Raw genomic sequence first — 23,540 nt, 5'->3', positions numbered from 1 at the left:
CTGCTTTTCTGTGGACTTTCTGCTCCTATTTTACCTTCCTTAGGTATAACTGACATCCTGCGAATTACAAAAATGCAAAGGCTTTATATAAACGCAGTTTTTCCGCTGCACATTTTTCTGCAATGCGTGTTTGGGACGTTGCAGCATCTTTTGCTGTAGCCAATGCGCTTTTTCGCAATGTCGGGTTTGAGGACTTATAGGTACTCAGGTTTTTTGGGGAAATTTCTAATTTCTTAACTCTGCGCCATCAGAATACCAAAGAAGACAGAAAAAAAAAAAAAAAAACCCTTGCACCCATCACAACCAATCAGATGACTGCTTACATACTAAACAGTGCTGTGCCGAAATAAAAGCTGCAATCTGATTGGTTGCTCTTATTGGTAAGGCAGTATGCCGGCCTCAGGGTGTTTTATACCAGAGTGACACTAAATTCCCAGAATGGCGACCACTAGCCTCCAGGCAGCCACACTGCAGAGTCAATAACCGGCAGTGACCATTGACTCTGACGTCACTTAATTGCGACCGCCCACGCAGGTCGCCGTAATAGTAGGACACGCATGCGTATAACGTCACTAATATGCGCCCGCCCCCTAAGGTTAGCTGATCGAGTAGAATGCGCAGGCGCGCCCCCTTGGTCTCTGACGTCACTGCTCGTTGTCCCCGCCCGCCGATGTAGCCAAGTTCTCGGGGCTGACAGACTACGCGATAGCGGTGCCGTAAGATGGCCGCGGGTGGTTGGTCGCTGTGCTGAGGAGGAGGAGGATGCGATCTGTTCGGTGTCGGTTACCCCGGGTGTGAGCCGCATGTTCGGGCCTTCTGTTCCCTTCCGTACGGGGCTGCCCGTGTTCTTTTCCCTTGTTTTTCCCCGTCCTCGCTGCTCCAATGACCGGGGAAAAGATCCGCTCCCTCCGCCGGGACCACAAGCCGTGCAAGGATGAGGAGCTGCTGGAGCCCGACGAGGAGGCGACGGCCGGGGGGACGTTCACCCGCAAGAACCGGAACAGCAAGAGCTTCAGCAACCACCGGGTGATCCGAGCGCCCTCCAACCCGGCCATAGCCGGCAGCGACGGGGACAGCAAGCCCGGGACACACTACCCGGTACACGAGTGCGTCTTCAAGGGCGACATCCGCCGCCTGTCCTCCCTGATCCGGAGCCAGAGCATCAGCCAGAAGGACAACCACGGTCAGTGCAGCTGCTGCAGAACCTCTTACAGCCCAGCTGGCGGCCTCAGAGCTGGCAATCATGGGGGTCAACGAGGAAGGCTCAGAGTGGTCAGCCTGTTCTGGCCACAAAGATGGCAATGGCGGAGTAGTCGGCCATTGTAGTAGAGGGTAGAGCCTTTGGGGGGGGGGGTGTCAGTCATTACGGAGGGGGTGGGGGGGGGGCAGCCGGCTCTCTGGAGGGGGGTAGAGGAGTCGGCGATTGTGACTGATGGGTTAGTAGTCAGTTGTTGTGGCGCGAGAGTAGTCGGTCATTGCGGAGGATGGGGGCCAGTGTTGTCGTCTCTCTGGAGGGGGGTAGAGTAGTCGGCCATTGTAGCAGAGGTTAGAGTAGTCAGTTATTGTGGAGGCAGAGTTGCCGGCTCTATGGAGGGGGGAGGGTAGTCGGCCATCGTGACTGATAGGTTAGTAGTCAGTGTTCATGGCGGGGGGGTAGAGTAGTCGGCCATTGTGACTGATGGGCTAGTAGTCAGTATTCGTGGCGGGGGGAAAAGAGTAGTTTGGCATCATAGGCGGGCGAGTAGTCGGCCATCGCGAAGGGGTCGCGAAACAGTAGTCGACCATTGTAGTTGGTGGTTGTTGCAGGGGAGAAGAGTAGTCGTCCGTCGTGGAGGTGGTGGGGGGAGGCAACGACTAGTCAGCTCTCGTGGCAATGTGGTCAACAATTGTAGTGGTGGGAAGAGTAGTCGGCCATTGTGGGGTGGGGGCGGTTGTGCTGCTGTGCCTTGGCCCGTTGACCTGTTGTAGTGCTGGGACAGACTAGTCAGTGACATCAGCTGTCCGTTATTCCCGGGTCATGGCTGCCCGTCAGCGCTGTCAGTCAGTGGTAGCAGGTGCCAGTAGTTGGGTGGTCTGTGAAGGGGCAGATCGGCTGTCAGTCATGAGGTCATGTGATGGGTGAGATGTCCATGGGCGGCCCCTGCTGATACAGATGATGGGAGTTGTTCTCCTCTGGTCAGTCCGGTCATGTGACCGCAGCGCCGCCGTTCTCCCCTGGTCAGTCCGGTCATGTGACCGCAGCGCCGCCGTTCTCCCCTGGTCAGTCCGGTCATGTGACCGCAGCGCCGCCGTTCTCCTCTGGTCAGTCCGGTCATGTGACCGCAGCGCCGCCGTTCTCCTCTGGTCAGTCCGGTCATGTGACCGCAGCGCCGCCGTTCTCCTCTGGTCAGTCCGGTCATGTGACCGCAGCGCCGCCGTTCTCCTCTGGTCAGTCCGGTCATGTGACCGCAGCGCCGCCGTTCTCCTCTGGTCAGTCCGGTCATGTGACCGCAGCGCCGCCGTTCTCCCCTGGTCAGTCCGGTCATGTGACCGCAGCGCCGCCGTTCTCCTCTGGTCAGTCCGGTCATGTGACCGCAGCGCCGCCGTTCTCCTCTGGTCAGTCCGGTCATGTGACCGCAGCGCCGCCGTTCTCCTCTGGTCAGTCCGGTCATGTGACCGCAGCGCCGCCGTTCTCCTCTGGTCAGTCCGGTCATGTGACCGCAGCGCCGCCGTTCTCCTCTGGTCAGTCCGGTCATGTGCCCGCAGCGCCGCCGTTCTCCTCTCCTCTGAGTCACCGCTGCAGCTTTCCTGCCCCTTGTTTGTTTTTCCCGCAGCCTCAGGTATTGGTGTTGTGGCCATTGCTGTAGCAACCAGAAGATCATTGCCTGCCGCCAGCGCTGCACAGAGAGTATGTGTTATACAGGCTGCAGGGCGCTCAGGATGGGGGGGGTTGTTTATGTCGCTCTGTCCACTGTCACTCCCATACAGATCAATAGTTGCAGGTAATGGCGGCATTACTGTACACAGAGGGCGATCACCGGAGGACGGATTTATTTCAGGATAGGAGGAGGTGATAGCAGATTACCGGGGTACATGCGACCTCAATTTTTCAGAGGGGTCCCCCCAATAACATACTGATCATGTGACATTATCTGCATTATCTTCTTTTGCAGCGCCACCACAGGAGGACCGAAGCATTGCATGCTGCCCGGTGACCTCAGTAGTCTGTATTGATGCTCGTTCTGGTCAGTGCATCATCCTTGTGTATATACTATATACAGTGCAGGACGCTAGGGATCACTAGGGTGCAGGGTGTGCAGGTCACATGGGATGAGTAATCTGGCCGGTGTGTCACTTGTATTTGCCCATGTGCAGGAGGGCTAAGGGTATCTCTCTATCCTGGCACATGTCCTTAGCAGGAGACCCCCTCCCCCCTGTATGACATTTGTGTGGCCCAATAACACACATGGCCAGGGGTTATAGCGAGACCTCCCCTTTAAGGCCAGCAGGATGACCTAATGCACAGACTATGTGATGACCATCCCTCCCCCGATCAGACATCTTCCAGTCCTTACAACGTGTCTTCCTCTGCTGCAAAGCGCTGCGATGTGCGACTCCACTGTACAAGGGACATTCAGTTTTTCGTGGACACGGAGGTGAAGCAGAGTGTGACAAATTGCTAGTGTTGGCACGGGGTGGGCGCTGATGCCATGTGGTGTTTGGAGCTGGCATTGGAAAGCATAATAGAAATGTGATATGGCTGCCGTCCTGCCAAATCCAACCTGTCTGATGAATTCTGGAAAGTGACGGGATAACCGGACATTGGAACAGAAGGGTGAACAAGGATGTGACCACATGGGGCGGTCCATCATCATGTATCTGAATTCTGCTGCCAAAAATGTGGGGGCTTTTTTTGCAGCGGCGTTCCTGCTGTACATCAGTTAATACGAATGTTGCAGGTCGCCCCTGGATCAAAGGCCAAATGCATCCGTGCCAATAATTGTATAAGTCGGAGTGTCTTAAAGATCCATGTGGGGGCGCTAAGACTGAGCAGCAGAAACGGAGCCATCGTACTCCTATCCATGGCTCGGGTCATTGGGTACACAATCTGCACACGACGCCGTCTACACTCCACCCATGTGAACAGGGCCTTATCTATAGGGTCCTCTTCACAAGTAAAGTTTTTTGGTAACTGTGAAATATTTGGGATGTCGGCGCCTCTCGCCTACTTCTTTCACTTCTCCCTGCTGTCACCTATTTCTGCCTGTGACCCGTTCAGGGTATTTTTGTCCCCACAGATTCCTTTGCAGAAAGCTCTCAGGTGACGTCCAGGTGTGCATAAGATCTAAGGCTCCATGTTCTTACTTTAAAGGGATTCTACCATTAAAATCACATTTTTTTTCTCGTTGACACGTAGGAATAACCTTAAGAAAGCCTATTCTTCTCCTACCGTTAGATGTCTTCTTCGCGTCACCGTTCGGTAGAAATCCCGGTTTTCGTTGGTATGCAAATGAGTTCTCTCACAGCACTGGGGGCGGTCCCTGGCACTCAAACAGCACTGGGGGTGTCCCCAATACTGCGAGAGAACTCTCCAGCGCCGCCTCCATCTTTTTCAGCAACTGCCTCTTCACGCGTCTTCTTCCGGCACGGGTGGTCAAACTTCTAGGCTTCAGGCATGCTCACAGGCCACAAGAAATTGGCCACTTACTTACTGTGTAAGCGGCCATTTTTCTTGTGGCCGCGGGCATGTGCAGTTGGCTCGGCCCGTGGCCTAGAAGTTTGACCGGCCGCGCTGAAGAAGATGCGTGAAGAGGCAGTTGCTGAAAAAGATGGAGGTGGCGCTGGAGAGTTCTCTCGCAGTATTGGGGACACCCCCAGTGCTGTTTGAGCGCCGGGGACCGCCCCCAGTGCTGCGAGAGAACTCATTTGCATGCCAAATCTGCACCGATCTTCGAAATCGCACTGTGTTTTTTACCGCAAAGTGGGCATGGGATTCACTAGATTCCCATCCACTTTGTCCTGACTGTAAAACGCTGTGATTTTTTTTTCCCCCACGGTGTTTCCGCTGCAGGGAAATTGCAGCATTTACGTCCCACGGGACCCCGGCCTTATGGGGTTTTCCAGGACCTGTACATGGATGACCTGTCCTTTAAGACGGGGGCTGAGCTGCAATACCAAGCGCAACCGCGATGTACGGAACTGAGCTTGGTATTCCGTGAAAGTACTGCAGTGTTTGGGTCAGCCTCAACTAGCTGATCTGCGGGGGTCCCAGATGTCAGACCCCCACCCACCACAATCCTAAGGCTAAGTCCTCAATATACATGTCCCAGAAAACGCCTTGAAATGTCAGACCCACATGCAGCAGAAAACCTTTGCCTGGAGATTGCAGCTCGCTGTGGATTTTCATGCTTATTCTACCTTACAAAAATAATGCGGATTTTGCAAATCATAAAACTCCATGACACAATCCACGTTTGAACATTTGGCAGGGTTTGAACCCAGGACTCCTGTACTGCGAGGCTGCAGTGCTAACCAGTGCATTCCAGTAATCCCGGGCCCCTTTCTTTTTTTTTTTTTTTCTTTTTTTTTTTGTAGATTGTGAGCCCACGTAGGGCTCACAATGTACATTTTTCCCTATCAGTATGTCTTTTTTTTTTTTTTGGAGTATGGGATGGAAATCCACGCAAACACGGGGAGAACATACAAACTCCTTGCAGATGGTTTTTTGCCCTTGGTGGGATTTGAACCAAGGACTCCAGCGCTGCAAGGCTGCAGTGCTAACCACTGAGCCACCGTGTGGCCCCATCCCGGGCCCCTTTCTATGAGTGACACATGTAAGACGTGCGTTTTTCCTGGATGTCGGGATTAGTCACGCCGCGCAGTCTTTTTATATCCTCTCGTGTCTGTCAAAACCTTCTGCTCATTCACACACTCGCTCCCCGGGCTCCGTGCCGTGCGCCGACTCCCCCCATCCAATCCATACATCTAATTTTATCCGCCGGCCGCAGAGGATCGCAGCAATTTCGTTCAGTCTGATTTCTGTTAATTACATTTTTTCTGCTTCCAGGGGTTGCGTGACCCTCCAGAGGACGCCGACCATATCGCCAGAAGGAGTCCACGAGATTAAAACGTGCCGGACTTCGCCGTTTCCTCCTGGCCGCAGGGTTACATCAGCCACACGGGAAACGCTTGATGGTGACCACACTCTGCGCCGGCCCAGGGCTCTGCAACTCTTGCACAATGACTTCCAGCACGAGGCCGTGAGGGCCTGCTGAGGTTTGGACTGGTGCCAGCGCCATAGAGCATGGATTCCTTGAAATCTGCTGGCGCTTTAAGGGTTACTTCCGTCTCTGGCTGGCGGGGGGCTGACCTCTGAGAATGGAGGGGCTGCAGCGTTGGGTCCTCTTCATGGTTCCCTTCTCGCTCAGTGCTGCCCCCTGCAGATATCTGCACGATCAGGTGACCGAGAAGGGAACGCCACCCTACACCAACTCTGCAGCCTTATCTCTAGGCCTGGTGGGGGTCTCATAGGTTGACCCCCACCGATCATATTCTTGGGATAGGTTATCAATATGTGATCATTGAGGGTCTGACACCGGCTCAGCTGGTTAAAGAGGCCGCAACGTTCAGATGAGCGTTACGGCCGGTGCACTGAACGCCAAGCACAGCGCCATATGTGATATAGTGGCTGTGCTTGGTATTGCACCTCAACTCGATTCACTTCAATGGGACCAAGTTGCTGGACCATGTGACGGAGGAGTGTGATGTCATCGGCGGTGGCGCTTGTGAGGTATTACAAAATGAACAGGATCATTTCACTGCTAATAATGTAGATAAATCTGCAGGTTAGGGTTCGGGCTACATTGCGGGATTTGTAAAGGCCGAAAGATTCAGGATCGGAGTTTTCCTGCTTTACCAAATCTCCCACAGAATTTGCAAAGTCCATGTCAAATTCTGCATTGGCCAGGCCTGAAGATCACGCAGGACACCTCTGCTGTCCAATGGGTTTGAGACGGAAATTGGAGCTGATTTTGAGGCGGAATACCCCAAAGAAGCCTCTAGTCCTATCAGACCTCATGGCCCTTTAAAGAGCCCCCCCCACCACCACCACACGAGCGGCGTCTGCGTCTTGTTTGCGATCACACCGACCTCACTTCTTACTTTCCCGCACCTGAAATATTCATAGAAATTGCTCTTTAAAGTTTGATCAGAGCCCGTCGTGTGCTGCCGCTGCCCCAGATCTGTCAGCCTCAATCTGCCGGGCGTCCTCCAGGCTTTCACGCTTCCTTCAATAAGATTTTCTCATTTCCTTTTGAAGTGGTGACCCATTAATTGGGATCTGCGCCCCCTGACACCGCAACGTCTATTATGGACCTGCAGGAGGAGAATGGGAGTCGCCATGTACTGCGCCGATGTCTATCCTGTGACGCACTACAACTCCCAGCATGTCCTGAGCGCCTGTGACTGTACAGCAATAGTCTGCAACCTGCAAGATGCCCTGAAATCACCAAACCGGGGGTTATAGTTACATGTTGGCGGGGGAACCATAACTTGTCGGAGTAGCCCAAAAAGACTGGTTATGGAGAGTGTCTATGTATGGAGGACTGGATTACAAAGATGTGAATGTAAATGGACGCTGCAATGCTTTATTTCTCCTGTGGTGGCACTGCAGGGAAACTGAACACCTACGGCCAGGGTTTCCTATAGATTACAGGTGATCACTGGAGGTCCCAGTAAGAGGGACGAGGACAGGACACATTTTTTGCTCATCTTATTGTCTAACAAGTTGGAATTCTCCGAAGTGGAGGCGCCCTTTAAGCTGTTTTTCAGGGCGCATTGGGTAAGCCGACTTACTGATAGCCATGCTGGTCCCCTGGAGGTCTCGTTCCTCTGCCGTGGCTGCTCCAACTCTATGGTGTGGAGTCGGTCACGTGACTGAGAGGCGGAGCCACAGCAGAGGAGCGAGACTTCCGGCCCCCGCTGCGCTCTGCAGAAGTAAGATTGAGGGTAGCAGCGAGGAAGCCACGGCATATATTACCCAGTGCAGGGAACGCCCCACTTATCTTATGTCTCTCTTCTTAATATGTTACTTGCTTATTCTGCATTTAGATGCCCCTCATATTGGGGTACGCCTACCCCTAAAACGTCCTATACGATCTGCTGCTGGTCTGTCGCTAATGTCTTCCTTTCTTCTTCTAGGTAACACCCCGCTGCACCTCGCCGTGATGCTGGGACATAAAGGTAGGTGCTGTCTGACTATTCGGACGTCTCTGTATCCACCTCACCCCTCTCCATCTCTAGTTGTTGAGCTACAAATCTCAGCCTCTGTCTTTCCGGACATGCTGGGAGTTGTAGTTTTCCAGCAGCAGGTCATCACATCTATACTTACAGACATATTGTATCCTGTACTGGGGTGGGATTCCTTCATGGTTGGGCAGATTAAAGGGGTTCTCCGATTTGCCGGCCTGTTCGCATAGTTGTGGGCTCTGACATTCGGCACCCCATCGATCAGCTGTGTGAAGAGGTCGGTCTGGCGGTCTCCTGGTACCTGAGGCTTCTGCTGCGGACAGGCCGGAAGCCGCGCTGATATTATTGAAGTATTCGGGGCAATCCTGCAGCCTTGGTCACATATATAGCGCCAAGTATTGTGGCTCTGCCTGGAGACCGCTGGGTGAGCTGATTGGGGTGTGGTCCGGGCGTCAGACCCCCCACCAAGAAGATACTGCTGGGGATGGAAAACCCCTTTAAACAATAAACAGGCTGCAGATCAGCAGGGTGCTGCGAGTCTGACCCGGATATACATGGCCTGTTCTCATAGCACATGTACCAAAATGGTGGTCACCGAGACATAAGGGCATGTGGTTGCTGGGTACCATAAATGATGCCCCCCTCCCCCCCATGTAATACTACAGATATAACAGGGGGCATAGATACTGACTGTCCCAGCAAAATATTAATGTTACCCCCCCAGGGATAGGGAGCGATAACAAAGCTTTCCTGTGTCCAGATTGGGCCATAATGGGTTCACCCTAGGTCACTATGGGCGGCCTGTGCTTGACCCTGTTCTCTGACCTAGGGGTGGTTACCACATGTGGTGGGAGGATCCGCTGATTCGGCAGGTTCAGGGTGGGGATGGCCGTTCCCTCCTGTGGCTGCAGACAGGGCGCTCGTTCCTCTTCAGTAGAGCAGACTTTACCCCCGGCCATAATGGATTACATGTTAACTCCTGGGATGGCTCACGTGCGGGCGCTGCTGTCAGAAGATGCCAAAAGACGAGCAAGAAGGCCAACTCATCTGTAAAATCACACCCAGCCATAGAGCGGCGCCATGTCTGCCCTTACCCAGATGTAACGCGGCCATCCACTCAGTTCATCACTGTAGAGCACTGCGGCCATTCCTTCCCTTCTCTGTACCTCTGAGTAACCGACCCCTAGGGGGCGCTATACTGATGAACCGCCAATACTCCTACTGCTGTGCATGCTGGGAGATGTGCTTGGCTGTTCTTGGAAATCCCATAGAAGTGACTGGGGCATGCTGGGAGCTGTGGTATCAGAATAGCGGGATTGCCAAAGGTGCTGACCCCTGTTTTAGGCTTAAAGGGGTCATCTGGTGTCCTATCCTTATATGATTGGTGCTGGGTTACTATTCTATAGTAATTGCATCACAAGCAGCGCCGTACATCATTTAGCGGCTGTGCTTGATATTGCAGGTCAGCCCCATTGACTTGAAAGGGACTGCGCTTCATCCAGGCCATGTGACGGATGAATGTGACACCACAGGCTTGTGCTCGGATGATTTCGGGCCCTGTCCCATATAATGAGTAGATATTTTTGACACCTTGGAATCTCTCTAGGTACAATGTCGGCTCATCCAATCCTTCCATCTTGTACTTTTTGCAGAGTGCGCTCATCTGCTGCTGGCACACAACGCCCCGGTGAAGGTGAAGAACGCGCAGGGCTGGAGCCCCCTGGCAGAGGCCATCAGCTATGGAGACAGACAGATGAGTAAGCGGCTTCCCTTACCTTTCATCCTTGCGGGGCCTTCGTCTCCTCGTCTTCACTTGACAATAAGATCGAGAGACAGCTGGACTGTTCAGGTCTTGGCTAACGTGTAAATGCTGAGTGTGAAATACTGACAACTCGTGCAGCCCTGGGGCACGTCCGGGAATCTGGAGACTGTGCAGGGACATAGTGAGGAGCCGTCCGGGGCTGCACTGACACTGTATGCACACAGGGCATTTCCATTCCATACATGTGAATGAGGAGGTTGCTGCACATGGCTGTATGTCACATTCACAGAAATCTCTGCAATAAATCCAGGGGGAGGTCATCTGGAACGGGCTTGTGATGTCACTGGGGTGGGAATGGACTATCTAGACTGGGTGGGGGATGTCGCTGATGTCCTCGCACTCTCGGGTCGGGCCTTACCTCTGCACCCCCACAACGGAGCACCGCTGCTGACTTATACGTAATGTCTGACAGGTGCTGGTGGTGATATTGGGGAAGGTTATCTGGTAAAGTGTAAGGGGGACGTCCCGTCTGCAGAGTGGTGATGTCACTTGGCAGGGGAAGGAATTTTCTAGAAAGATCTAGTGATGTCACCGGGAGGTCTGGGAAGTGCTTGTGATGTCACTTAGCAGCAAAGGTGTTCTCTGGGAACGGGTGATGATGTCATATAATGGAGGAGGGATTATATGGAAAGGGCTGGTGATGTCACTGCCCAGACTGTAAAGCATCCCTCATGTGCCATAAATAGAGGCTATGCTGTGATCGACATGACGCACGCTGCAGTAAAACCTCTCCATACACTTCTCTGACATCCCGGCTTATGTTCTGTCTTTCTGTTCCAGTCACCGCATTATTGAGAAAGTTGAAGCAGCAATCCAGGGAAAGCGTGGAGGAAAAGAGACCTCGCCTGCTTAACGCCCTGAAGGAGGTAACGTGGGCCTGGCGGACTCCTCCCCCCATCATTGTGCACAGCATTGTATTGCTTTATGGTATCTGGAGGTATAACCGGTCCATTCTGTGTACTTACAGCTGGGAGATTTCTACCTGGAACTTCACTGGGATTTTCAAAGTTGGGGTAAGTAATGGCCGTCTGCCTCAGAGGAGCCCCTCGTCTATTAGACATCATGGGCAGCGACAAAGAGCGCCCTCTATGGAGATGCCAGTACTACTTACATTACACAGACAGCCCATTATTTAGCAGGTCGCTGTAGTGCCTCATTCCCTGTGTGGGGGCGCTGCAGGGTATTTGTGCACATCCTAAGTTCCAGCTTATCAGAAAGGCTTTGTCCCGAGTAGAGAACCCCTTTAAATATCCCATAGTTATAGGGGAAGTCCAGGATCAGAACATTAAATGCCTGCAGCAGAGTAGAGCCTGGACATAACACTGCCTTCACACTTCCCTGCACCCTCCTCGCCATTCCCTTGCCAGGCTGGCTGTCTCCTCTGTATACAGATTGGCTGCAGCGGTGATGTCACATGGATGGGACTGTATACGGTTAAGAGTGAGGTTTGATTATAGTTGACGTGACCTCACAACATTGCACTGGGAAAGACGACCAGCCGCCCTTAGAAATGCAGACCCTGCACAGATCAGCTGGGGAACGTGTGCGGTCTCTGCTATTCAAGTAATAGGTGTGTCGCAGGAGCCCCGTCCGCTGCATAGCGGTGATTCCTGGGAATTGCAGCAGCGATCCTATTACTTGAAAAGGAGAGCCTGCATGTGAACAGCTGATCTGTGCGGGGTCTGGGTGTCAGACCATACACATCACATACTGACCAGCTATCCTATGGATCAGTGACCGGACAACCTCTTTATAGAATCTCAGGATATATATATATATATATATATATATATATATATATATATAACCAACGCAGATTGCCATCTATGCCAGGTCCTACCCCCTGTGTCCTGTCCTCCCCAGCGGTGCAATGACCATCTCTGATGTGCTGACATGTCGTGTGTTTCTCTCCAGTGCCTTTACTGTCCCGTATCCTGCCTTCTGATGCATGCAAGATCTATAAACAAGGTATAAATATCAGGTGTGTGTCGCATCCTCTGCCTGGACCCCCGAGGTATTATCAGCACCGTAATGACTCTCATCCTCCATGGTAACATCTAGTCATCCATATGCACGTAGTCTGAGTGGTGTAGCCGCTCTGCTGTGATATACATTGTGTGACAACCCGCAGCATTGTGCATGTGTGGCAATGCAAAGGTGAAAAGAAACCAAGAATCTGCAATTGCAACAGAAATCCTTCAAAATCTTCCCATTTCAGGTGGTGTGTTGCAGCCTCTGCAGTGTGTACATGCCCTTAGACACTCATTGTATAGTTCTTAACCCCTTCCCTTACACAAGTGGAACCTGACGGGACCCCATTGTGTCTAATGGGATCTGTTAAGTGTCCATTTTTTTTTAGCTGAAATTGCCGAATGAAAAAGTTGGATTTGCCGGGTGAATTAATCTGGCAATTTGTAGGACCCTGCAATGGGGTCGCTAAATGGAGATGTGAACCCAGCCCTACTCTGACCAGATAACCGCTGCAAGTGCTATTATGTCAGAATGATCCCCCCCGGTCACCAGCAATACTCCCGCCACAACAATTCCCGAGCGCTGTGCCCCACGTCGCTGCAGTCTCTATTGGCGGTGACATTGTAAGGAGTAATGATGAGATGAGATCTTTGCTTGTTACTCAGTCCAGACGTCTCCTCCTCCAGGCTCGACACGACTCTCATAGACTTCACCGACATGAAGTGCCAACGAGGGGACCTCAGCTTCATCTTCAACGGAGACGCCGCACCCTCCGAGTCCTTCGTAGTCTTAGACAACGAGCAGAAAGTTTACCAGAGAATACACCACGAGGTGAGTGACGGCTGTGCCCACAGGGGGGCGCTGTTCTCCAGTTCCCTCCCCAGTGCATCAGTAAAGGGTTGTTGCACCTTGGAAAGTAATGACGTCTTGGTAGGACGCGCCACTAGTTTATGATCCTGAGGTCCACGAATGATTTAGTGCTGCATCGCCCTGCGCCTTGCCCATCTGTGCACTGAGCTGGAGTGGGGGGTGTATGGGAAAACGTAAAAGGAAGCAGCATTAAAGGGTCACCCCCTATATTCTCAGATAGTCTCTCCTCAGTCTGAGGTCACACCCTACAGAAAAGCTGCGGTTTTTTGAGCTAGGAGAGATTTTATAAAGAATGGGAGATATATAGGAAGTTCTCCCTACTGCTCAATGCAGTCCTGGCTTTAGCAAAACCCATATGAGATTGGTCGGACTGACTCCTGATACCCCCACGATCAGCTGACTAATGCGACCGCTGCTCTTCATTGTTTACCAGGCACAGCGCCATACGTTTTGCAGTGGTTGTGTCTGGTATTACAACATAGTCCCTTTCATTTGAATGGCCCTGAGCAGCCAGGGATAGGTTTGCTGAATTGCCAGGTCACAAAAGTCAGACTTTCACCATCATGATTGTGATATGAAGCTCCACTTCCCTTTCTCAGGCCAACGACTTCATGTTCATTGCTGCAGATGGATTTCATTCAAACATATGGGGCTGAGCTGCAATACCAAGCACAGCCACTATCCAATGTATGGCGCTGTGCCTGGCGTGTACTGATGCAGTGGCGTACATTTTCAGTGTACAGGGCCCGGCTTCTCTTCTCTGTGTATTGATCAGTGTGCGCTCCGCTGTAATGGCCGCCGCTCCAATATCCCCAGATTTACAGTCTTCGCTTCTCTTCCGTTTTACAGGAATCCGAAATGGAGACGGAGGAAGAAGTGGACATCTTAATGAGCAGCGATATCTACTCTGCAACCTTGTCAACAAAATCCATCACGTTCTCACGCGCCCAAACCGGCTGGCTTTTCAGGGAAGATAAAACGGTGCGTGGACGTTACGTTCTGTATCTGGTGTCGGATTAGCTGTATCATTATGGGATAAGCGGTGCCAGACACATGTGGCAGCTGCTTATCCCTCCTCTCCTGAGTAACATGAGCTGACCAGTGTACAGGCAGGTTGTGGCATTGTGTACACCGCTTTCCCCCTCCCAGCGGTGACGGCCATCCGCCATGACAGGTCAGGTGAGGACACGACTATTGCCAGGCCGACCTCCGTGACTGTGTACAATAGGATTAGACATCAGATAGCGGCGGCGGCTTACCTGAGTGATGGGAATTACTTCACTGGCTCTTAGCTGTAAACATGACTGTGTCTTTCCTATGCTGAAACACTCTGTTCTGCTTTAAATTTTTCAAACCTTTACAAATGCCTATGTGTGAAGGAGTCCTATAAGAGGTTCTGCAGCAGCAGAGGTGGATACGGTCACCGTTCTTCATTGTGTCTGGTGACCCCAGTCGGGCCTTACCGCCTTAATGTTTTATAGCTCTGTTTAACCCTTAGATTTCTGCTTCCTTCCAGGAACGTGTGGGAAACTTCTTAGCCGACTTCTACTTGGTGAACGGGTTAATATTGGAGTCTCGCAAAAGGAGAGAACATCTGAGCGAGGAGGACATCCTGCGAAACAAAGCCATCATGGAGAGCCTGAGCAAGGGGGGCAACCTGATGGAGCAAAACTTCGAGGTACGCGCTCATCTGTAGGGTGACCTGTGTCATGTGACCAGGGAGTCTCTCCAGCTCTATAGATCGGTGACTGCACTGATGTAGCAGAGCCGAGTCCTGCGGTGGTGGGGGGGGGGGGGTAACTCATGGCCGTGCACCTCTGACCCCCAATGTTTTTATTGCAGCCTGTACGGAGACAGTCACTGACCCCTCCACCCCCAAACACTATTACGTGGGAAGAGTACATGTCTGCAGAAAACGGCAAGTAAGTACTTGGCAATGGAGTCTGTAATTTACACACCTGGGGCGAGAAGCTCCGGCCGCAGCTGATCTACCATATTTAAAGGGGTCGTCCACATGTGTGGTTTTTTTTTCATAATGAGGATCTATGCATAGAATAAGTCATCAGTATTTGATGGGTTGGGGTCCGGCACCAGCTCTTCACGCAGTAATGGAGTAGATAGGGGAAGAGCTCCTTCTAGCCCTGCCTACTGCAGAAGCTTCCGGTGTCCGCAAGCAGCCAGATCACATCTTGGACCCCCCCAATCACATACTGATGGCGTATCCCATGCCTAAGCTATAACCCAAGACGTCAGATTCTACTGGGTCCTAATGCCATAAGCTCTAGGGGGCACACTTTGCTTATAGAGGCGGTGCTTGGTATTCCAGTTCACCCCTACTCTCTTGAATGGGACTGAGCTGCAGGCAGCTGATAGGTGGGGATGTGAGCTGTCAGACCACTCACCCCCTATGACTTATCCTGTGGATTGGTCATCAATATTTAGGTCCTGGAAGAAACCCTTTAAGCGGTTATGCAGGACTTTGAAAACATGGCCGCTTTCTCCTGGGCAGGAAGTGACATCATACCAGCTGGTCACATGGCAATGCCACGTCTAGGTCCCGTTATAATGGCCATGTGACCAATGGATGTGATTTCACTTCCTGACAAGAAGAAAGCAGCCATGTTTTTTTTTTTTTTTGACATGCTGCACAACCCCTTTAACTCTATAGTGTGAAACTGAGAGCAAGTCTGTAGTGCAGTGACCCGCCCTGCACCCCCGGCCGCCTCCATCATAAATCTCTCTCTTCCCCCTAGAGCTCCGCACCTTGGAAGGGAACTTGTCTGCAAAGAGAACAAGAAAACCTTCAAAGCAACAATCGCCGTGAGCCAGGACTTCCCTCTGGGGATCGAATCGTAAGTCCCTGGGGAGGATTAAGAAGTCGGGGGGGGGGGCTTTACTGCAACGTTGGTCATGTGACATCCGTAATCGTCGTCATTGTGGACATGTGACCTCGTCAGTCGTCAGTGTGGTCACATACAAAAAATACTGAACTCCGGTGCTGAAGCCGCATTTGTTTTAGTGGTGCCATTATAGGACAGTAAGATTACGGGTTATTGGTAGTGGGCACTTGGGGGTGCCAGGTTACCCCCTCACCAGGGGCAGATCATGTGATAACGTCTCGCCCTTGTCTTCCAGACTGCTGAATGTCCTAGAGGTTATTGCACCGTTCAAGCACTTTAATAAACTCCGAGAATTTGTACAGATGAAGCTTCCCCCAGGATTCCCTGTAAAACTAGGTAGGTGAATCGCCCTTAGGGGGCGCCAAATGTATCTACATGATGACTGGGGTGACGTTTATAAGTGGCGTCACCCCTTTTAAGGCTAGGGCCTATTTGCAGGAAGTTAGTCGCCACTGACCAAGGCAGCGTTCACATCTACATCATATGATCCGTTGTTCTGGTCCGTCTTAAACAATAGACTACAATGTATCCCAAGACACCTCATTGACTATAATGGGGCCCTTCGTTTCTGGGGACCAAATAGAAATTCTTACAGGACTTTTATACACACTAGCCACAGTGCTAAGTGACCTGCACACCCCATTTTTTGGGGGCAACAGCTTTACTTTCATTTCTAGAGATCCTGCGGTGCGTTCACTTGTCTCCATCCAATAGGAATGATGCTTTTAAGTGTTGCTTCCAATCAGTATTGCCATACCATATGATGTATGCATGCATTAGGTATATTAGGTGCTCTGCGAGCAGAGGGAGGGGGAGCGCTGTAAAATTCTCCCTTATCAGTGCCATCTGTAACGTCTTGTCCTTTCCTCTCCGCAGACATCCCCGTTTTCCCCACCATCACCGCCACGGTAACGTTCCAAGAATTCCGCTACGGAGAGTTTGAGGAGTCTATCTTCACGATACCAGATGACTACAAGGAGGACCCAAGTCGCTTTCCCGACTTATAATTTCGAGGCGACCTCTGTCGTCGCTGACCTGCGGCCACACGGGACGCCGCATCGGCCAGGGATCTCTCACAGGCAAAGCATAACCGGTTGTCTGTGGTCATCTGCCGCTGCGTAAAGCGAATTCCCCTCCCCCCCTGCCGCTCAAGCACCACTAGGATCACTGCAGGGTCTGATAAGATGGCGGCACTGCAGGGACCCCCCCCTCCGGGTTCTCACCCACCACCACTTTCTGGTCTTACGTATTCAGTCTTTCCATTCCTCGCTGCAGTCATCGGCTCTTCAGCAGTGTTAACGAATATCCGGTATTTTACACGTTGAACTTTTTTAATTCCCCTCCCCCCCCCCCCCCCCCCCTTCCGTAAATTATACCCCATGTAATATTATGTATAGGTTCCTGTTGGATGGATATATATATATCTATATGTACAGAAGAGGCCGGATTTTCTTCTGTCGTTTAATGACACAAATGTCGATCCAATAAATTGTTGCGACCACCCCCTCCCCTCCCCCGCGCTGTGCAGACCGGAGACAATCGCTCGGTTTTTCTGCGCTGATTATCATGGTGGACGCCATTTTTTAATTTTTTTTTTTCCCCAATGTTCTTCATGGATTAACGTTTTCGTTGTCGTAGGCGTCTTGTTTTGGGTTTTTTTTCTTTACATTTTAATTTTTTTTGGTTTCCCTTTTTGTGCTAGAACTCTCTTAAAGGGGATGATCACAACAACCATTAGAACAGGACACTCAGCTGAAAGGGGCTTTCCAGGCTTATTAATTGACCACTGATCATCTGTTGACGTTTGGTAGGGTCTGCTGTGTGAAGAGACTGTAGCCGCAGGTTTTTGCTGAATACCAAGCACAGCGCTGTATGTTGTCTAGTGGCCGTGCTTGGTATTACAGCTCAGCCTATTCACTTGAATGGGACTGAATTACGACTAGGCCACGTGACCGATGAAAGTGACGCGGCCTGTGAAGCAGAAGCAGTGCTCAGAAATACATTGCTTCAAATAGCTGATCAGCGGGGGTCCCAGGCGTCAGACCTCAACTAACCTGATGGTCAATAGGTCAATTAACAAAGCTTGGAAGCCCCTCAGGTCACTATGGGCTGCTGAAGACGGTCAAGTCCGGTGCGTGGGGGTGTCGGCAGCCCCATAGCGTACCCGCGACTACATTAAGTGATCACATGATCAGATAGACCGCAGCCATCACAATCACATTCCTTTTTTAAGTTGCCCCCATGGACAAGGCTAGGGGGCAATTTCCTGATCATTGGGACCCTTACCGATCATGAGCAATGGGGTTCCGGTCCCTGTCTGAATGAAGCCGCGTCACCTATGTACACCCACTGCTTCATTCAAACAGGAGGACGAGGGACCACAGCGATCAAAAACCTATCCCTGTTCTTTCATGTTACCCCCTTCTCACAGGTGAGGGGGTGACTTGCTGATTGGTATTGTCAGAATGGAGTCGCAACTTGGCCTAGCTCTGTAATAGAAGTGTATGGAGCTACTGCACATGGGGCGTGCTATTTCATTCATTTCAGGGTACAAGGGACCCTTGTTCTCACGATTGTTGGGGTCCCAATGGTCAGACCCGTTCTCATTGCTAAGTTTGCTTCCAAGGTAACTTGTTCTAAGTGAAAATACCCTTGAATGCTTTTTCACCACCTTGAGTCATTTTCACCCTCTAAAAGGCTTCGCTCTGATTCCGGCACAGTTGGACTTTTCTCTCTAGCCCACACCCTTCCTGAGCAATCAGTGCTGTTAGTTATAGTGCCTGATATACTGAACTAAACTCCTCAGCAACAAGAGGGTGGTGTCAGGCAGGGAAGGGGGCGTGACTCAGAGCTCCAATCAGAGACAGTGTGAGAGCTCTGAGTCATTCCTTCCTCTCTGCTCCTACCTGACTCCACCCTCTTGTCATTAGGGAGTCTAGTTCAGTATATCGGGCACCAAAACTATTCGTGGTGATTGCTCAGGATCGGTGGGGGCTAGAGAAAAAATTCCAACAGTGCTGAATTTATTAAAGCTGTGCCTATTAAAGGGTGCGAAGAGCTTGAGCTGGCGGAAGGTTCACTTTTTACGTTCTGCCTCTTTCTTTTCTGAGCTACGTTTCGTTTGGTCGGGGTTTCACTTTTCTACAGTACAGTGACTCCACAGCCGCAGAATTGGCTTCATTCTGTTACTGTTTTTTGCAGCGGCCAGTGCTAGAAGCTTTAAGGGGCCCTTTAAGGCTCCGCATAAAGGGATGCGAGCAGCGCTGTGGTTTTTTGTACAAGACATCACAGATCCCCCTCTCGCCTTTTTAATACCGCAATATCAGTTCCTGTATCTCAGCAAGCTGAGGTTTTATATATAGACAGACCAAGAATCTACGGGAAGGGGCGCTTTTAACTATTTGGGGTGGGGTGGGTTAAAATAGACTGCATTTTACCAAGCGGACTTGGGCATTCGAGGGGACTGTCCAGTTGCGACAAGTTCTGCGACCCAGATTGGAGGTAGATTTGCTGCGCAATGCACCCTGGGTAATATGAAGCGGATCTTCAGGCTAACCTTCAGGTCTTCCAAATCGCTGCTTTATACTGAAAGGGAACTCTGCATCTGCTCCCCTCCCCCGCCGTCGGAGATCACACTGCGCTGTATATGGATTTTTACTGGAAGCCGTTAGACTTCACTCGTTTTACGCCATTTTTTTTTTTTTTCCTGTTTTTTGTAACTGGTTGACTAATGACATTTCTTGCTGGATCCACACATAGTACTGGTTTATTAAACAGAAAACTCTGACCGCCTGCGTCCTCCTCCCGATTCTGGCTGCCTTACCTTTGTGTGTGTGTCTTGTCTGTAGGGGGTTCGCTAGGACCCAGCGGGCTCCGGTAGTGATCTGGTCACTAATCCCTCGATGCTGGACCAGAACTAAGTCAAGTAAGACCTAGGGGTGGCTTAAAACAAAAATGTTGCTTACCCCCCGGTGCTCCGGATCTATCGTCAGGTCCCCTATTCTGTTCCATGATGGGTGGGCTGAAGTTGAAGTAGCCGATCGCTGACCTCAGGGGTAACATGGTCGCTGTGATGTCACCTGAGCTACAACAACAGTAACCCAGCCAGGGTAGATATGGTGCGGAGCGGAGGATCCAACCCTGGAGCGGAGAACTAGGAAGAGGCGAGTATGGAGCCATTCATTTTAGCACATCACTGGGTTTTATAAGTTGGCTAAAAAAAAAAAAACCCACACCCTTTATGGTTAGGGGTCCATGGGAAAAATCATGCAAAGGTTTCTCTGCAAACTTTGTTTCCTTGTACCGAAGAGGAAACCGCTGCCGTTTCTGCAGGTAGAATTGACTTGCTGCTTTTTCTGAAACTATAAGGGTTATGAAAATGACTTCATGTCCGCAGCGCGATGTTTACTGCAAAGCAGGCATGAGATTTGCTACAATCCCATCTGCCATGTGAGGCCCCGGCCTAAAGGGGTATTTCACAAAAATCAGGTGAACTTGCTGATTGCCCATAACAACACCAAAGAGTTGCTTGTAGCTTGGGCTGGGTCATGTGGTCTTTATGGGAAGTGACTTGATTTTGGGAGGCACAATGTAGGAGCATGCTCAGGTCAGGGATCATTTAGGCCTCATCATCCACCTTGTCTTGTAGGAATAGAGGGACCGGCTCCAGTTTTGAGTATATATTCAGAGCTCGACATCAGCACTACATGGCGCCTTAACCGGTTCTAGTGCACCTATAGACTATACAAACAGGGGTAAAATTGTTGGTGTCCCCCCCGCTTAATGAAAGAAAACCCACAATGGTCACCAAAATAACTTAAAGTGGCTCCATCAGCAAAATCATGCTGATAGAGCCCCACATATGCGTGAATAGCCTTTAAAAAGACCATTCAGGCACCGTAATTGTTATATCAAACTACCCCCCCCCCCCCCCCCCGTTTTAAAAAAAACCCTAAAAAAGAATGTGATCTACTTACGCATCGTGCACACTGGGCGGGCATTCAGGGTGCACCATCTTCTTCATCCACGCCTCTTCTTCCTCTGATCCCGTCTTCCTCCGGCACTCGGAAACTGGCACTGATATAAAAAAAAAAAAAAAAATGGCCTGGGCGCTTGCGCAGTAGCCATCGGAGGAAGAAGAGGCGGGGGATGAAGAAGATGGCGCACCCTGAATGCCCGCCCACAGTGTAGATAGCGTTCTTTTTTAGGGTTTTATTTTAAAACGGGGGGGGGGGGGGGGGGGGTAGTTTAATATAACATTTACGGTGCCTGAATAGCCTTTTTAAAGGCTATTCACGCATATGTGGGGCTCTATCAGCATGATTTTGCTGATAGAGCCCCTTTAAATCTTATAAAAGCACACTGCTCAAAATAATAAAGGGAACCCTCCAATACCTCCCCGGTCTGAAGGAATGAAATCTTCTCATTGTTCTGTACGAAGCGGAATGTGATGACAACAAAATCCCACAAAAACCATCAATGAGAATCAAATGTATTAACCAATGGAGGCCTGGATTTGGAATTCCCTCAAAATTAAATTGGAAAACCCCACTATAGGCTGATCCAACCTTGATGTAATATCCATAAGACCTGTCACAATGAGGCGAGTAGTGTGTGTGGCCTCCATGTACCTGTATGACCTCCCTACAGTGCCTGGGCATGCTCCTGATGAGGCTGAGTAGTGTGTGGTCACCTCCTTACAACACTTGGGCAGCTCCTGATGAGGTTGTGGATGGTCTCCTGAGGGATCTCCTCCCAGACCTGGACTAAAGCATCTGCCAACTCCTGGACAGTCTGTGGTGCGATGTGACGTTGGTGGATGGAGCGAGACATGAGGTCCCAGATGTGCTCAATCGGATTCAAGTCTGGGGAACAGACAGCCAGTCCATAGCTTCTATGCCTTCATCTTGTACAAACTGCTGACACACTCCGGCCACATGGCGTCTGGCATTGTCCTGCATTAGGAGGAACCCAGGGCCAACTGCACCAGCACAAGGGGTCTGAGGGTCTCATCTCGGTACCTAATAGCAGTCAGGCTTCCTCTGGTGAGCACACTGAGGGCTGGGCGGCCCCCACACCATTACTGACCCACTGTCACACCGCTCATGCTGAAGGATGTTGAAGGCAGCAGATCGCTCTCCGCGGCATCTCCAGACTCTGTCACATGCTCAGTGTGAATCTGCTTTCATCTGTGAAGAGCGCAGGGCACCAGTGGTGAAGTTGCCAATCCTGGTGTTCTGTGGCAAATGCCAAGAGTCCTGCACGGTGTTGGGGTGTGAGTACAACCCCCATCTGTGGACATCAGGCCCTCATACCATTTTCATGGAGTCACTTTCTAACAGTTTGTGCAGACACATGCACATTTGTGGCCTGCTGGAGGTCATTTTCCAGGGCTCTGGCCGTGCTTCCTCCTTACACAGAGGCGGAGGTAGCGGTCCTACTATCTACAGGTATATACACAAGTGCGGCTGTGCCCAGATATTACCGCTACACATATGGTGGAACAGTCCTCTTATAAAATCCTTCAGACCCCGAACAAAACACCATCATTAATTCCCCGGCCCCAGAACTTGTGCTGTTTCTTTACAAACCTGAGCACTTAAAGTTGTCTCACAATCATGGCCGTGAGAAGAGCGATCACCTCAAACTGGGAGGAGACAAAACTAAGACTATACACGTGATAGAACTAAACATGACTGCTTATTCACCCCCTCCTGGGGAAACAGAAGAGCGGACACCAGAAACCTGGAACTAAGTCTATAGAAAGTGATACAATCCGTCACCTTACACCTCAATCCACTCACAAAATCCTTCTCCAAGACCAGGATTTTGCCGCCTCCATCGCACTTTTTCGGAATCACCACTTTGGCGTTGTGTAGAGGCCCCTGACAGGCTGCTGACACTTCACTTACCTCTAGGTGGCTCCACTGCCCTGTCTGTAACAAGTCTATCACATCGTATTGGCCAGTGCGGGGATCGCTCACAGATCTCTGCACGGTTTCATCACCTTTTCACCTTCCAAAAGGTCTTCTCCACCCCCACCTTATTATTGTAAAAAAATTGGGACTTACTTAAAAATGTTGAACTCTAAGAAGGATCTCAAAGCTCTCAGCGTTCCTGGTATATGCCCCAATGTTTGAGATATCGGTACCAAAACTAATGGTACCGATATCTCCCCACTGTCAGAAGGGCAGTCTTACAGCCAGGCATCATTGCTAGTCACTGAGGAACAAACCCTCGACTATACTCTTCCATATTCTTGTACTGTCAGGGAGGGGTGGCGTTCCTGAACCACTTTAGCCTGACAGTGGAGAGCTATCGGTACCGAAACTAATGGCACCGGTATCTCCCCACTGTCAGAAGGGCAGCCTTACAGCCAGGCAACCCTCGACTATACTCATCCATATTCTTGTACTGTTAGGGTGGGGTGGCGTTCCTGAACCACTCTAGCCTTTCTGACAGTGGAGAGATATCGGTACCAAAACTAATGGCACCAATATCTCCCCACTGTCAGAAGGGCAGCCTTACAGCCAGGTATGATTCGACAATACTCTTCCATATTCTTGTACTGTCAGGGAAGGCTGGCGTTCCTGAACCACTCTAGCCTTTCTGACTGTGGAGACATGTCGGTACTAGAGATGAGCGAGTACTGTTTGGATCAGCCGATCCGAACAGCACGCTCGCATAGAAATGAATGGACATAGCCGGCACGCGGGGGGTTAAGCGGCTGGCCGCCGTCAAAGCGGAAGTAC

At 51.0% G+C, this 23,540-nt stretch overlaps 1 protein-coding gene across 1 annotated transcript; it reads left to right on the top strand.

The window, feature by feature from the left end:
• The first annotated feature begins 644 nt into the window (after positions 1–644).
• On the top strand, positions 645–19,576 carry ANKRD13C (ankyrin repeat domain 13C). The gene is made up of 13 exons (XM_075287341.1): positions 645–1,183; positions 8,179–8,220; positions 9,879–9,983; positions 10,829–10,914; positions 11,016–11,061; positions 11,963–12,029; positions 12,706–12,850; positions 13,739–13,870; positions 14,406–14,567; positions 14,732–14,811; positions 15,643–15,741; positions 16,025–16,125; positions 16,666–19,576. The coding sequence occupies exons 1-13, from the start codon at positions 883–885 to the stop codon at positions 16,794–16,796; spliced, it is 1,497 nt and encodes a 498-aa protein (XP_075143442.1). The 5' UTR covers positions 645–882; the 3' UTR covers positions 16,797–19,576.
• Positions 19,577–23,540: the final 3,964 nt, after the last annotated feature.

The sequence above is a fragment of the Leptodactylus fuscus genome, chromosome 9 (assembly GCF_031893055.1).
Source record: "Leptodactylus fuscus isolate aLepFus1 chromosome 9, aLepFus1.hap2, whole genome shotgun sequence".
Lineage (NCBI taxonomy): Eukaryota > Metazoa > Chordata > Amphibia > Anura > Leptodactylidae > Leptodactylus > Leptodactylus fuscus.
The sequence above is the reverse complement of the archived record's forward strand: the minus strand, read 5'-3'. Positions and strand labels throughout refer to the sequence as shown.